Source organism: Helicoverpa zea, chromosome 1 (genome assembly GCF_022581195.2).
Source record: "Helicoverpa zea isolate HzStark_Cry1AcR chromosome 1, ilHelZeax1.1, whole genome shotgun sequence".
Classification (NCBI taxonomy): domain Eukaryota; kingdom Metazoa; phylum Arthropoda; class Insecta; order Lepidoptera; family Noctuidae; genus Helicoverpa; species Helicoverpa zea.
The window spans coordinates 8,849,480-8,866,320 of record NC_061452.1 but is presented as its reverse complement, the minus strand read 5'-3'; the positions used below and the strand labels follow the sequence as shown (position 1 = coordinate 8,866,320).

The 16,841-nt window shown below is 36.4% G+C and overlaps 1 protein-coding gene across 5 annotated transcripts in view; it reads right to left on the bottom strand.

Moving 5' to 3' along the window:
- LOC124640592 (agrin-like) overlaps positions 1 to 16,841 on the bottom strand; it is a 143,778-nt gene that overhangs the window by 21,535 nt on the left and 105,402 nt on the right. For all 5 annotated transcript variants that reach the window (XR_006985835.1, XM_047179497.1, XM_047178804.1 and 2 more), the window contains exons 2-6: positions 12,598 to 12,633; positions 4,655 to 4,864; positions 2,184 to 2,396; positions 741 to 965; positions 69 to 284 (exon numbers count right to left, since the gene is read on the bottom strand). Coding sequence is in view for 4 of the 5 variants with exons in the window: in XM_047179497.1 (XP_047035453.1) it covers positions 69 to 284; positions 741 to 965; positions 2,184 to 2,396; positions 4,655 to 4,864; positions 12,598 to 12,633 (900 nt within the window). In the remaining variant the exon portion in view is untranslated. The remainder of the gene's footprint in view (positions 1 to 68; positions 285 to 740; positions 966 to 2,183; positions 2,397 to 4,654; positions 4,865 to 12,597; positions 12,634 to 16,841) is intronic.

Here is a 16,841-nt window from a genome sequence, read left to right as displayed (position 1 = left end):
TGATCATGTTTTCTCCTGTATGGTTGATAAAAGAGTTTTAGTCAAGAAGAACAAAACTCTAAACTAACCACAAGGTCCTGTGTAAGCTATTCGCACATCTCGATTGTCTAGACATGAGGTCCTATCCAAGTGGCAGCGGCTATCGTAGGTGCGTCCGTCAGAGCCACACACAGGCCGCACCACCGGCTCGCACTCCACGCCACAGCCGCATACCGCTACGCCGCGCGCGTCCAGCGAACAGTGCTCCCGAGCTCCACACTTCACCGAGTCACACGGATGTTGTGCTGTTACAAATTGAGCAAAATATTTCCAACAATTAATTTAAACTCGCCCGTGACAGCTTTCAAATCTATTAAAATCTCAAAGACCCTGACATAAATTTATTACGAACAATTTAACATAAAAGTTAGTTAACTCTGATGGATAGAAAGCGAGAGAAAGCAGCACTTGTAATATTAAAACTTTAAAACCTAGTAGGTAACGAAATTATTCCATTCCTGCCACAATTTCTTTCGGGTCAACTTGACGCCTCAAAGCTCGTACTCAATTACTTTTGTAAGGACAAAATGTCTCCTCAACACGGGATACAAATAAGCTGGCGCTTTACATTTCCGAATAAAGATTTAATTTTAGATTAGGGGACTAGCTTTGGAGTGAATGACTATTTATTATAAAATGAGCTGCTGAGAAACATAAGGGGCAAGTTGCAGCTTTCGCTAGAAACAGATAAGAAAAATTACCGGAAGCGCATTCTCCTCTGTAGGCAATAGTAAGTTGTTGTCTTGTCCGACATGACTCTCGGCGCAAGGCGCACTCGCTTGGATAGTCTTTGTAGTCGGAGCCGCACACGGCGGAGCCGGGCCGCACCAACAGATCGCACGGTGGACCACATCTGCAGACTGGCGCCCGCGCTTCATTTAACTGACATACGCCGCCGTCCGCGCATTCATGTTCCGAGCAGGGATCTGTGAGAAACACTCGTATTTTGAACATGATAACATGCTAACATTATAGTAATTGAAATAACACAAAAAGTAAACGGCAAATGTAAGCTAAGGAAGTCTGTGAGAGCAGTCTTTTGTCAGACCTTTGTCTGAGAAAACTTCTTATCTTAGGTACAGCAATTCTGTCTTATAAAAGAGTACTGGCTATGTTGAAACAATCTAATAAAAGCTCCGAAGCAAGCTAGAGTAATGTAAATAAAGAATCTTACAAAGGATGTTGGAATGTGCGGGCATTCGGTCTTGTACAAATTTAGTTCAGATCGAATATTCCGGGACAAGTTCAGTGAAAAGGGTTAGCGAAATGTACTTACATTTCATATATAAAGTAAAATAGATTAAATTACTTTTATGAAAAAGAAAACATACGACCCAATTTACGTAGGTGTTGTATGATAAATAAAGTTTGTCTCGCTTTTCGGAGGGCAGGCAATTTATTGTACCTATTTTTTACCAAATGTTTTGAAATGCTTATGAACACCATGACCTACATTTACTAAGTCACAGTTACATTAAATGTACTGATTGATATCGTACAAGGTGGATCCTTTTCAATATAAGCAGAGTGACAGAAGGCGTGTCACCTTTCCACGCACGTTTCCAAAGAAAGCCCGATTTCATTCCGGGACAGTCACGTCATCTGACACGGGCAAAATGAAATGTTGACCCTTTTGTGCGCTTCGCGTCTATTATTAAGAAAAAAATCTCTTAACGAGTTCTTTTTATGTTCTCAAAGATCGACACGAACAATACGAAGCCATTATGTTTTAATTAATAATCCCTCATTAAAGTTACTGTGGCTTTTCAGAGTAGGCGTACAAAAATACTTTTAGCGACAAGTGATTAATGTTAACAACAATTAAGATAGTCCAACTTTTTATAAACTAGCTTTCAATTAAAATTTTTGTAACTAATTAACTGGATCCCATTTTGCAATTACTTAAGATCAGAACAAGTTTAAAAAAATAACTATACAACAAATAGTATTTCGCAACAACTCATATTCACAAGCATAACTTAACATAACGAATCGTTTCAAATAGACAAAACCAGAACAACTATGTATGCTTTGCTGAATCTGACCAAACTACAAGCAGATTGTCAACAACAAACATTATATTATGTTAAAACTTCAGAGAGGGTTGTAGCGAAAGTATAATGATGCATGTATGTGTAACTTGCCGCATTTTCCATGGTATTTGATAGTTATGTTGAGTTGGTTGTCGCATGCGTGTTTGTCGAGGTGGCACACGGATGGGTATTCTCTCCCATCGGTCCCACACACCGGTTTGCGTCGCTGACAACTCCTGGGACATCTACACTCTGGTTGGCCGTATGCTGCGACGCATCGAGCTCCGACTGGACATGATACTCCTGTACATGGGTCTCCTGCATCTGTTGGGAAGAACAAAATGATTGAAAACAAAATATGGGCAGAAATATAACTCACATATTTTCATTTCCTTTTGCAATATTAATACTACAGTTGACAAATATGATTAGAAATACTTAGAGTAATTTATTTGCATCTTTATAAAGTCGGTTAATGCACCGATCTATAACCATTTTGCAGAGACAAACTGCACAATAAAACAAACCTACTTATATAAAGTCCGGTGTAAATATAACCACGGCTTATATTGGCAGCAAATTGTGTGAAGATTATGAAGTTGTGGGGATCCATTGGAAGTGTGACGAGATTAAGGGCAGCAAGACGCTTTATCTTATCGAGTGTCTGTCCTCATAGTGAACGGTTGACACTGTTAATACTCAATGTGACGGGTGGCACTGCTCATGGCGCCAAGCTCTTCGAGTAAACACTTTATTATTGAACATGTTTGTTTATCGTCAATGTTGAATTTCCTTATTGAACACTTGTTAAGCAAGTGCGCGATTGTATGATATTTTTAGACCTATGCTTTCATAAATGTATATTTGGAAATATTTACCAGATTTTTTATTACAAATATGTATTTTTCCCTTTAACAAGTTAACCAACAAGCAGTAGAAAAGGCCTAAATTTAATGATGCATAAAATAAATATTTGTACGTAGACAATGAAAATCTTGAGCAGGTACACGTGTAATAACAATGTTAGTTTACTGCCTAAAGGTCTTGGAAAGAGCTGGAGCTCAACTAAAGTTATCGACTGTTTGAATAGGAAATTAAAATATAATAATTCTGCTTAAATATGCTGGCATAAAATCATGATACAATGTGCAATAAAACCTAGTATTGAAAATGTTTTTTGGTTTATCTACTCCCGAGTAAGAACGGTTTTATAAACACATACTTACAGTACAGATAATAATAATTAAACATTCGTTCTCACATTGAAGTGTGCACAAATAAGTAAATGGTATGTCAGCAGGAAAATATAGTTATCTGACTATGTGAGCTTTTTCCTGAAATGCATTAGTAATATATGTATCAATCTGACACATTCACCGCTGTTATTTCAATCATGACATACGAGTCAAAAGGTGCGCAATAGTATGCGTAGCATAAAATAGCGTGTCTCCATAGACATAATATTAGTAAACAGGACTGCGCATATAAACCCAAAAAACGAGCCGAGTGAAACAGTTAGTACGGAGGCTGTCTGTCCCTTTCTAATAGGGTGACTATGAGATTAAGCTATGTGAGACAAATCCGAATTTGCTAAGATAATTAAACACAGATTAGTATTGAAGTTTTAACTTACGCAGTTTGTGCCCTTAAGATACTAATAAAGGCTTTTAATAATTAGCGGAAATTAGCAGTATAAAAGCAGGAAGATTCGAAGTGAAGACTGTTTTTTTTTGTATTTCTACTTCATATATAGACTGCTGAGCCATTTATGTCGCCTTTCTTCATTTTTTGGGAAGCTATAACAATAGTACAACAGTTTTAAAATCCATCACCCATATTTTGACTCGTTACAAGAATTCATGGGCACCCTAGTTGTTTGGTTTACGAAAATGTTATTATTAGCTAACCTGTGGAACGATATATTGCAACCACCATAGGATTCACTTTTGCAAGTAAAAACGCAACACTTTTTCACCATTTTAATAGTTTAAATTGATTTAATACAAAAAAATATAAACAAAATTTTAAATGCTGATTACGCGCCAAGAATGTTCAGGGTTACCGCTAGAAAATAAAAAAAAGCAAAATAAAAATTTATGTTGTTTATGTTTTAATAATAAATACGAATAAATTAATGCGATTGTTATTAATTTGTTGACTTACAATTGTTAAAATAAGATAAAAATATAAGTGATTCAATTGTTTTTGGGAAGACAAAACTTTTGATCACAACATTTTTTTATGCTGGTAATGTGTTAGAAAGAGACAAACAGCCTCCGTTCGAACTATCCCTCTCGGCTCGGATTTGCCTCTGTGTATTATGCAACCAATTTAGTACCTTATTGCGTTAGAATAGAGTTCATTTTCGTAAATATATATTTTGAGCGTGCGCAATCTTGTTTAGTAATATTATATCTATGCGTGTCTCAAAACATAAACTTGCACACAGATTAATCATATTAACGAACATATTAATAACGTTATCTCAACCTAATTCAGCCAGCAGGGTTTGTAATAGAATTTCACATTTAAACGAGCAACATTTAATCATCATTAAATAAATAAAGTTGGTCGACTCTTACCGCATTCTCCTTCATGTTTGACGCGTAAGTTGAGTCGTCGCTCGCAGGCTTCCTTACGTAAGTAGCAATGGTTACGATACGTGCGGCCGGCGGTGGAGCACACGGGCGCCGGTGACGTGGGGCATGTCGCGGGACAAGCGCAGTGGGCACGCCCGTCCCCGAGGGAAACACACTCCGCGCCCCAACGACAAAATGTTTTTTCACACGCCTCTGAAAATGAAAAGTTGTTCAGTATTCACGTCCGTGACCACACGCATTTATAAATCGTAAATGCAATGGAACTTACTGGGCCTTACTACAAAAACTTTAAACCCTGTTTTACACTTGTCTAATAAAATTTTGGCTGCAAAATGAACCATATGTCAACGTCATAATTTGACATTTTTTTAGACAAGGCATAAACTGATGTTTAAAAGTTTTTGTGGTAAGACGGTACATGTTTTAACTTCGGGTGTAAGGACAATGCCAGGGTCTGGGCTCATAGTTTGCCCAGCAGTGGGAGTAGTTCCAGAGGGTTCCTTAGTGCACTCTGAACACGTAATGCAAATATTTTTGAAATCGCTCCCTGGGGTCCCGAGGAAAACCAGTTCAAATATTCTCCATGAAGAGTCACTTGACAAGGCCTGAGCCATTTGCCCAGTAGTAGGAGTGTTTGGAATTGGTTCTTTACTTCACTCTTAACACGAAATTAAAATATTTTTGAAATCGGTCCCAGGGGTCCCGAGAAAAACCGGTTCAAATGTTCTCCTTAGATATTCACTTAACAAAGTCTTTGGCATTTGCCCAGTAGTGGGAGTGGTCAAAATAGGTTCTTTACTACACTCTTAACATGAAATCCAAATATTTTTGAAATCGGTCCCTGGGGTCCGGAGAAAAACCGGTTCTAATATTCCACATGAACTGTCGCTTTACAACGCCTATGTCATTTGCCCAGTAGTGGGAGTGATTGAAATAGGTTCCTTACTTCACTCTTAACATGAAATTAAAATATTTTTAAAATCGGTCCCAGGGGTCCTGAGAAAAACCGGTTCAAATGTTCTCCTTAGATAGTCACTTAACAAAGTCTTTGGCATTTGCCCAGTAGTGGGAGTGATTGAAATAGGTTCCTTACTTCACTCTTAACATGAAATTAAAATATTTTTATAATCGGTCCCAGGGGTCCCGAGAAAAACCGGTTCAAATGTTCTCCTTAGATAGTCACTTAACAAAGTCTTTGGCATTTGCCCAGTAGTGGGAGTGATTGAAATAGGTTCCTTACTTCACTCTTAACATGAAATTAAAATATTTTTATAATCGGTCCCAGGGGTCCCGAGAAAAACCGGTTCAAATGTTCTCCTTAGATAGTCACTTAACAAAGTCTTTGGCATTTGCCCAGTAGTGGGAGTGGTTAAAGTAAATTCTTTACTTCACTTTTAACATGAAATTAAAATATTTTTGAAATCGGTCCCTGGGGTCCGGGTGAAAAACCGGTTCTTATATTCCACATGAACAATCGCTTCACAAAGCCTGTGCCATTTGCCCAGTAGTGGGAGTGATTGAAATAGATTCTTTACTTCACTCTAAACATGAAATCAAAATATTTTTGAAATCGGTCCCAGGGGTCCCGAGAGATTAATCTGATAAGACTTTTCTGCCAAATAAGTCTTAGGATCTCGCTGTCAGGATCCAGTGCTGGAAAATGTTGGAATGGGTTTTTTTTACTGTGATTTTCAAATAAATTCTAAAAGCGTTGGATTCTAATAAGAACTGACAATGATTTTCTGAAAAAAAAGGCAATTACCGCAATATTTTTGAATTTACGGTTTAAATCTACAAGGTGCCTGCGCAATAAGCTATCTTCTAGAAAAATCTTATCAAGAGGAATAAAATAAGCTCGAACATGAGGTAGTTAGTAGATACCGTTGAGGAGTTCCCTCGTCTCTCTGTCGTCTCCATTGTCAGGTCAGATCTTAACCTTTACAGTTTTGTGGTGTCTGACACATATACCCGAATGACAAGGTTTTACTCGATATGTGTCTACAATTTTTCGAGAGTCGCTCCCGATTTTTTTAGAGGTTCCATCACCAGACCCTGGGCCGGATGACAAATGAACCATTGAGGAAGTAAGCCCTTACAAACAATAAAATAATTGTTGAAATCGATTGGTAAACGACGGAGTTATGCACGTACAAACGTAAAAAGAATACAAATGAATTAAGAACCTCCTCCATTTTTGGAAGTTGGTTAACAAAAAGTAGTCGTGTACAATACCTCGTATTTGTCAATGAATATAATTCATTTCAATTAAGGTAACAAAAGTGGAATAGTTAAGAGTTCGTAAGCTTATTTTTATGTAATATTGAATAAGAGTCAAACCAGTTTTTCTCAGGACTCCCGGGATAGATTTCGAAATGCTTTGGTCTGGGACCTAATATAAGCCTATGGAACATAATACACTATGCAGTTACTGTGGGCAACACTTGAGCCCAACTTCCATACAAAGATTAGCATTGTCCTTTATTTAAGTTATTCATAGGATTAATTACCTAGCGCTAGGTGACCAGTACTAGTACTGTTGACCAGTATATTAATAGTGACCAGTACTAGTACTATTTCGATGAAAAAGGACGGCTTTATAAATACACCTGTGGTAGTAGGATTTAAAAGAAGAATAAAAAAAAAAGTGAACGCATTGATTTACGGTGCTGATTAAGTTTATCATAAAAATATCTGATAAATTCACAGAATTGATTAAGGTACGTCGTCGGGCTGCGACGTGAATAGCGCTAATAAAACTGATATCCCTCGCCGCAAGCCACCGGCGAATTCTTTGAACAAGATATAATTCTTTAGCGAATTCCGCGATGGATGACACAATTTCCAATTTTCTACCTGGGGAGTTAGAGGCGTGACTAAATTATTAAGGACTAAAATAAGATGCGAGCTTCCTTTTCGCCACAGCATTGTAATAGATAGAACAAGCTTAAAGATTGGCGATTTCTATCGTCTTGTTAAAATTCTAAGCAGATATTGTCGGGCGCGAAGTCACACAGCGGCTTGGTAAAAGTTAATTTACCATTTTCTTCTCCGTCATAAAGTTTTAAGTTTTGTCAGTTGTGAGCCAATAATGCCTGAAGTTTATAAGCTTAATAAAGAGATGCTTTACAAAATTTGCTACAATAATTTGTTTGTGTTTCATAAATTATTGTAATATACATAATGGCAAATTACGGAGCTTTCACTGGATGTAATTTAGTAAGTAAGTAGGTATGTACTTAGTTATGATAAGGAAATGGGTAGATGTACCAGGATCAAGTTGATAATACTCTGTATTAGTATGGCTCCAACTTAGTATATTGGGAACGGTATTTAGTTTTATAGAATGCAACAGAAATAAAAATAATATCTACTTAGATTTTTTTTTATGATAAATATTTCTTTCGACCAACGTAAGTTTACTAAGTTTTTTAGTTTAAATAGTGTTCTTATATCACAGCAACAAATCTATACGTATGGGTATACTTCAGTACATGTTAAAGCCATAAAAGAATCCAAATCGGAATGGTTTCAATTTCACCATATTCAACAATCTGTAATAGGATTGTTGGAAATCGACTGATCTAAATTATTCATCTTAATAACTTATTTAATGAAGTTAATAATTTTCCGTCACAATGGAATTCTATATATAGATTTTTAATATCAGTAAATAATAAGGTTGACATTGAGCACCTGTCCGCAGAGGGTAAGTTAATGCTTTTAATTTATCTGCCTAGATCCCAATTACTGAAACGTCCTCGATTTTAATTCACGACTTCATTGTTAAAATATGTTGTTAGTCACGTGTCTCTGCACTCTGTTAAGTAGTGAGTATGCAACTAACTCACTTAAGTTGTTCTCTTTCTAACTCACAAATGAACTATGTGTGAGGAGTTGGACCTACCTCACAATTAATAATGTACCAACTAACACGCGACGGCTAGGAATACAATAAACTTGGTTAAAGTGCACAAATCCTAACACTGAATATTTAACACAGACGAGTTTATGGTATAACGCGAATAATTAAGTTTATACATGCACTATTTACCTACTTAAGTCAGGACATTCATTCTAATTACATTGAAATGCTAAATTAAAAGAAGACTCTATTTTAAATTGACACATAGCCCATGATCTTTATCCATAAGCCATTGTGTGAGGTCTATAAATAACCTGCGGCTTTGAAGAAGACAAATTGTTTTTATTATTGTATTTGTGTCTTGCAAAGAGGTCAAGAATCAGAATTCAGCGGCGAACTCATTTCCTTGACTTTCATATAAAATGTTACAGACGAATCCGTTTAAGAAAAGAAAGCAGTCGGAAATAACAATTTTGTAAGAAACAAACAAAATGTTAGAACGCGAATCGCTGTTGGTGAAGCCCGAGATAAATGGAGACAGGGAGGGGAGATAAAAATGATGGCGGATGCTTCGTGAATGGAAGAAAATTAGGAAATTCACCGCGGCGCTTTTTCAGGCGCGAGAGCTGTTTAAATTATCCATATTATCTGTGTATAAATAAAATTCTACTCATGCGGCTTGAATTTATAATAAGATGAGGTGAGATATTTGGGTTCTACTTGTCATCTTTATCTCTTATGACATATTTTTCACGAACGATATTCGATTTAAAGATAAAAACTATAACAGATACACATAATGAATGGATCTTGCCTGGGCTAATCCCGAGAAATTGTACCGATCGTTCAAGTAGTAATCATTATCTGGGTCAGTATGGCTATTCAGGTGCATCCAATTCCAATTATAGGTACCTACCGGAATATAATCCCAAAATAGGGAAGGGTAAAAGGATAAGCGGATAAAAAGAAACAAACCACAAAGAGATGAAGATAACTCTTTAGAAAGTGGTAACTAGGCAGAGGAATTATTATTTATCAGCGTAGTAATTATGACTACCCAACGACCGAACAGATATTCAAAGGACTACACTTTAAGAGAAATAAACCTTAAATAATAACCCGACATAATATAGACGCTCACTCTCGCCCACATAATTCGGGACGCGCCCTCCTAAAGTCTCGGAGACAAAGCAATTTTGTTGGCTCGAGACACCGACGTAGTTGGCATGTCACTCGCACAGTACCTACACATGTGGATTGTGGACTGAAGATAAGCTTTGAAAGACGTACCGACGCATATAATACGTAGTTTACTTACCTTATTAAAAGGGCGGTCCAGTGACTAATAAAGGAATATGGGCACAGATTTATTTTTACATATTTTTCAGTCAAACGTCCATCTCGTTTAAAATCACGATAAACCGTTCAATTAAGGGGAACTGATTTAAATCTCCGATTAACCTGTTACAGGTTTTAACAACCGATGGAAAGTAATCAAGTACCTGGGACCCACCCACCGAACGCAAAATACACATTGCAGATTATCCGCTACAAGTTACGGGAAGATAAAACTCATAATATTAATTTTCAAACGTAATCCACGTTTTCAATTCATTAATTTTATTGATGTTGGGCTTTTACGAAGTTATGACCGTGTAAAAACTATAAATTTAATCAATTTCAAAAGCTTTTAAGCGGTCGATTCAGGGAATCGCTTCCTATAACGTAAATTATGTTGTAATTTTTGTAAACAGGGATTACTCAGACATGCATTTCTTTAATAAGTACCGTGCCTACACTATTTTATATATGTATTAGTATTCAACAGATATAAATTCAATGCTATTTATGTTCTTCCAGCTATTTAGGACCGAAAAGCATTTATGAACACAGCTCACAAAACATGGCTAGTTTAAAGTTCCAAAATAACGTAAAACACTGAATACCATAACAAATAATGCAAAACGTAAAATTAATAACAACAGTAACGTAAACACGAATTTATGCTAAAATAATTATATTCGTAATGAGTGCATTCCATTAGGACCAGCACAGAAAATAGAATTCTAAATCCGATAATGATGTTATCAATTTGTTGATGAAAACGAATAAATGATGCATTATATCAATACAATGAAGGATTACTAAATAGTGCCAAAAACATTTTGTTTACTACGCAAATGAAATTCGAGAAATATCACAATAGGCATTAATATTTTCAATTTTCAGAAAAAAATATAAGCACGTGTAACCTTTTCACCTGCCAACCTTGACTCAGGAAACACTTAATTTAGTGAGAAACGTGCTTATTCATATTTACTACTCGCATAATAAGTATATAATAATAAGCCCCGCAGGGCATCTGAGGCGGATGACGGGGAGTAGCGACCCCGCGGGGCTATATATCCGAGTGCTCCAGGGAGAGTATACTGTCCCCCACCTCCGGCTTGCCGGAGTGAAGCATGACGGGGGATAGGTCTCCCGCCTCTTGGCTTGCCTTCATCGGCCGGTCAGAGTGGAGTCGCTAGAGCAAGGTTAGTCCTGCTCGGAGGGTAGGTGCCTCGTGGTAAGTGGCGAGTGGGCCGGTGATGCTGGACCCACAGGGAGCGCGTGATCTGCGTTTAAAGTCCGCCGAGGTATCCTCACCCTTCTCAGCCGCTCATGTCCCTGTTGCCCTCTTGTTGCTTTTCAGTGACAGATTCCCGGGGGCCCAGTAAGTGAGTTGGCGAGTCTCCACCTGCCATTTTAACATGTATTTAATACATTGTCATCGGCAGGTGCCATAGCTCCCGTAGTTTCCCCATTCCTAGTCCATTAGCATCCCATCACAATAGCCTAAGTAGTTTTCATCTATAGTTAGCAATAGTTTAGCACAGAACCGGGGATTGTCCTTGGGTACATTTCTATAGTGTATACAGGGATAATCGTCGGTTTTGTGTCACCATTTCATTAAAGTTGTCTCAAAAGGGCTTCAGCGTGTTGGCTTCGGCCCCACGTTCGCCTCCCAAAAATCCGGGACTCTATAGTCCCGAGGTCTGGAAGAGACATTTTTATAATAATAATAATATTCATTTATTTGCTCAGAATGTAGGTATTTACAATAAGGTGTTTACAGAAAATGTTGAAGCATCCTAGTACATTCTACCATTTTGGCATGCAAACATTTGATATGATGCAATTCATCATTACACATACTTAATGCTTATACAACTAAAAAGTGTCAGCTAGAAAGTCAGATACAGAGTAGTAGCATTTATTCAAGAGAAATGTAGTTAGTTTTTTTTTGAAGATTGTTACTGGTTCTTGTTTAATACTATTTGGGATGTGGTTAAAAATAGCTGGTGCCATGCCAAAAGCACTTTTCCCAAACAAAGCAGTCTTATATCCTCCAGTGCGTAATAAATTTTGGTATTGAGATCGTAAATTTACGTCTCTGTGTCTGCTTTCCGATAAACTTAAAAATAAGCTTCTATTAACTTTAACAAAAAGAGCAATTTCAAGAATGAAAAGGCAAGGAAAGGTCAACAAATTATATTTTTTGAAAAATGGAACACAGCTGTCAGTAACTTTCAAACCAAAAATAGCTCGTATACAGCGTTTTTGAGCTTTGAAGATACTTTCCTTTTCGGTACAATTGCCCCAAAATATTATACCAAATCTCAATTTAGAAACAACAAGACCATGGTATGCTAGTAATACTGTTTTGGTATTGACTTTTTTCTTAAGATTATAAAGTGCATATGCAGATGCGCTGAGTGTTTTACAGATTGCTTCAGCCTGCGGCTTCCACGTTAGCTGACTGTCAATTAAAATGCCTAGGAATTTTGTAAGCTCTACTCTCTCCACATTTTGGTTATTATAGTTGATGTTCAAGTCATTGATGCGAAGTCTTTGGAAAAAATGCATTATCTTTGTTTTTTGTATGTTAATTTTTAGATTGTTGCTGTTTAGCCAGTTTATTATAACTTTTATCGCGTAGTTTATGTCATTTTCGTAATTTACATGATTGTTACAAAAGTAGTATTGGACAAATGAAAACAACGTAATTAAATTAATTTCTTACCTTCGGGAGCTGGAGGTCTAGGCTGATAGTGTAAATCTGAAACAAATTAACCAATTCGTTAATATTGAAGCTACTATTAATTACATACGTAACCATTATAATTCTTCATCTTAATGTCGGGTAACTATTCGATTTAAAATATACAAAGCAATTGTGCTCAAATGAAAGTGAGCTAAGTTTAAATAAACAAACACTGAAATTTTGCAAATGTTCACACAAGTTTATTGTATTCCAAAATAAAACCTAAAACTGTTAAAATTCATGAAATGATTCATTTTCCAAAAATGTAATCATAGGTAACTCGAGACTAGATGTTATATTGTATTCCTGCATTTCATAAAATGACATTGCAAAATTAACCTTATACTATTTGAAAAAGAGTGGACATTGACGTAGATAGAACACACAAAACGTTACACAATCTCATTGCGACCATCATTAATTACAAACGTGTAACTGCACATAACCGCCGAAAACTATGCACCAGTTTTGTTTACAAAACCAAAATGTTATCGTCAAACCGAACTATTACAACACCACAACGAGGTTTTCTACTGATGAACACTGTTTTCGTGTAATTTTGTTCACGATTAAAAAATATTTTAAAAGTCAAAACTAAAGCTTGTGGCACATTATAGCAGCACCGCAACAGCACGGCTCCACACCAGCATTTAAGTTGTCATTCAATTTAGAGCATTAAATCGTGTATATTATAATATATTTCGTAATGTCAATATGAAAAAGCCAACGGCGAGCAGTCAGCGTGCTTGCCGCTTCCACACAACTCGACTCGCCGCCCGCGTGCTGACCTCATGCGTATAGCGCGCCAACGGCGTGCTAATTGCGCGCCGACTCCGAGCCGGCAGCGAAACAACATCATTACGTCATGTTCAATCATAACATCAATCATAATCGTCTTAAAATAATATTGAGTTTGCTGTGATAACAAGCTTACACCTCGCGGCCGGCGCGCGGCCGGTGCGCCGATGGCGAGCGGACGGCGCGCCGACAGCGAAGCCGTAGTCTTAATTCGAAGCGACGCCGTGCTGCAGCCGTGCTGTTGCGGTGCTGCTATAATGTGCCACAAGCTTTAGGCGTATTACTTTTTTCACATTAATAAATTCAAAGCAAACGAAATGACAACCGCAGAAAAAAATGTTCCCGCCATTTTGTTTCTTTTTTCAAATATCGGCGTTGTCTTCAGCCAGCATCATTTTTTTTTTGTTTATGGCTTTTATATTTCGATGGTGATAAATAACTTTTTTACTTTATTAAAATTAGTCGCTTTCTATGTTTGCCCTGAAATACATATTTTTATGTCAAAAACGACTTTCGTATTGTTTAATACTTATTTCGCTCTCCATTTTCATAGCAAAAGAAGGTCAAGAATAATTTGTAATTAGTAACCTAGAATCAAACCATTACCAAGAATTTACATTACCTACTTTTTTATTTTTTAAGCAAAACACTGTTCAAGACGTCTGATACACTAATCATGTAATAATAATATCAGCCAGGATATCATCAAGTCAAAGGAAACTATTTAAAAAAAGATACATTGGATACTATCACAGAAAATGTCAAGCCCGACGCTTTTATTTTTATGTTCCTCAGCCGTCACGTTCGCTTTGGTGTCCACAAAAATGTTGGTACTGCTACTTTGAAATCCAATTCAAAACGGAAACTGGCAGTTATACGGGTTTACTTTGCTTTTATTGATTTTACACGGCTTTGTTCCAACACCGTTCAGCAATATGTAGGGGACTTGTTTTAAATCACCTTTAATGCTTTAAACGTGCTCAATTCAGGACCATTATAATTAAAAATAAAAGGCATCTAATGTATCGAATAGCTGGAACAACGTTGACAGATCAAACATACCTACTCGGGAAATTGGATTTCTAAAGGATTGTTCAGCAAACATCACGACGTAGCACTCGTGACCGAGTTTTCGGTGTTCAAGTCATACTTAGGTAAGATTTTTCAGCCTATTCTTGAAACGCTAAGTACTTGGATATTTTAGGAAATAGATTTATACACAAAGGACATTGTTCAATTTTGGCCTAGGAACCGATGTGAATATAAATTATACTATAATTTTTATTTATTTTTATATTGTTTGAAACATATTTTAGTATTCCACGGACACTTCAAATAAATAAATTCCAAATAAAAAGTAGGGTCACAATTATTGATGCCTTATAAAATGTTTCCGTCAGCCAGTGCTGCCAGTTTCGGAAGTTTTCGGGATTTCGGTAAATACGGATCGAATTGAGAACCTACTTTCCGAAGTCGGTTATTAAAATTAGTTGGTAACACTTTATTCATTTAAATACCTAAACTGACTAGCTAGAAAAAAGCTAGTATTCTGTATAATGTTTTAAGATGGTTTTGAGCGAATCGCGAATTTCTAGCTTGGCATTCGAGTAGGATTATAGTTTTCGTAATTGGCAACACTGGTGTACTTCAGTCAGTTTGCTAGAAGTCAGTTTGATTGGTTTGATTGCTTTGCGACTATCGTTTCTTTTGTGATTTTCTATGCGTTTCATGGTTTTATTCTAACAACTTTGGCTTGATTACGGACTCCGATTAGATTGCGTACTTGGTAGACTCGGCTTTGTGTAAAGAACTGGATTTTACTAGCATTTTCGGATATTGCTCTGTCTGTGATCGAATTTAGTTATATTATAATTACAACAATGGATGCAGAATATAGTATATTGTATAAATTGTGGATCTGCTGGAGGTTCTTTGGTATTAGAAAACGAAGATATACTTCGTTGCATACAACAATGGACTGTTCCCCGTATGGTAAGTGGTCTACGAAAGTGTTTTTCTAATTTTGATAAGAATGTTACTACCTACTTATGTTTTCATAAGCACACAATTTCTCGGTTTTCAAATCAATTGCCACAATTGCAAGTTACTTGATATTTAGGTACTAATGATTTTTTGTATTTATTATTACAGGTTGAAGCTCATGACCTTATATGTACGACGTGTTGGTCTGAAGCAGTCGAGCATAATAAGATGCAATGCACTGTTGGACGCAATTGTGTACTTTGTAAGAAGCTCCTACCATCAGGCATACTGTTGCAATTGTATCGTTGGGCGTAGAACAGTGGGCTGTTGTGCCCACATAATGACTATTATCTGGTATTTAAGCTGGGCGAGATACCAAAGCTCAGTTCTTAGATATATTATTGAGAAATATTGATGATTAAAAACCTTTAATTGAATATAAATATTGTTTTTATTGCACATCCTCGAAAACCTCTTTCATTGTTATTGGTAAACCTTACTTTAACTGTTAAATTATTTTGTGTGGTAATGACATTTTTAGTATGGTCTGTGCCTTCTTGGTAATAGACCGCGGGTTCGATTCCCGCCTTATGGCATGTAGATAGCTAGGTAACTGTCTAATATAAAAGTAGTAACAATCATTTAAATAAATAATTCTCCATCGTAATAATATCGATATTTTATGAATTGTGGTGAATGGAACTCTTCCATTTTGGAAACTTATGCGTTTTATCACAAATCCAAAGTGGATTCACTATATATTAAGAAACGTAACGTTGAAAGCAAAAGCGTTTAGGTAGTTGTTTTTCATAAAAATTCTAAGCATTTATGAAAACTAGTCACACGCCCCGTCTTCGCACGGTGGCAATGTAAAACCTTGGTGTAAACCTTCCTCTTGACCTACTCTATCTATTAAAAAAAATCGCACCCAAATCCATCGCGTAGTTTTAAAGATCTAAAGCATTCATAGGGACAGACAGAAAATGCAACTTTATAAAATGATCATTGTCAAAGAATTATCTTAAACTTGACTATTTACTATCTCTTTTCCTAGTATCTAGTAGAGTAGTCTTTTCCTAGATCTAGAAGAGAACATATAGAGCTGTACATAGTATTGTTGATTTTTTGTATAGTGTAGTTTGATAATACTACTCTGATATTTCACGCAAGCTTGGTTATTTTTTATTTATAACCTCAAAATATTAACTTTTTTCGTAATTATTTTAGTTTCCTGAAGTGTCCGTTCGTGAAAACTTATTTCATAGGATTCCATATAATTTTAAGAGTTTATAGAAGTCACTTTCCATTCGAACGGTTCTTAGGCAGAACATGTATGGAGCCGGAACAATGTCCTTTGGATCAGTTTCTTATGAGTTGAGGTTGATATCGTATTTTTTCCTTATTGATTGATTGATTCAGTAAATAATTCAATCATTCAACGA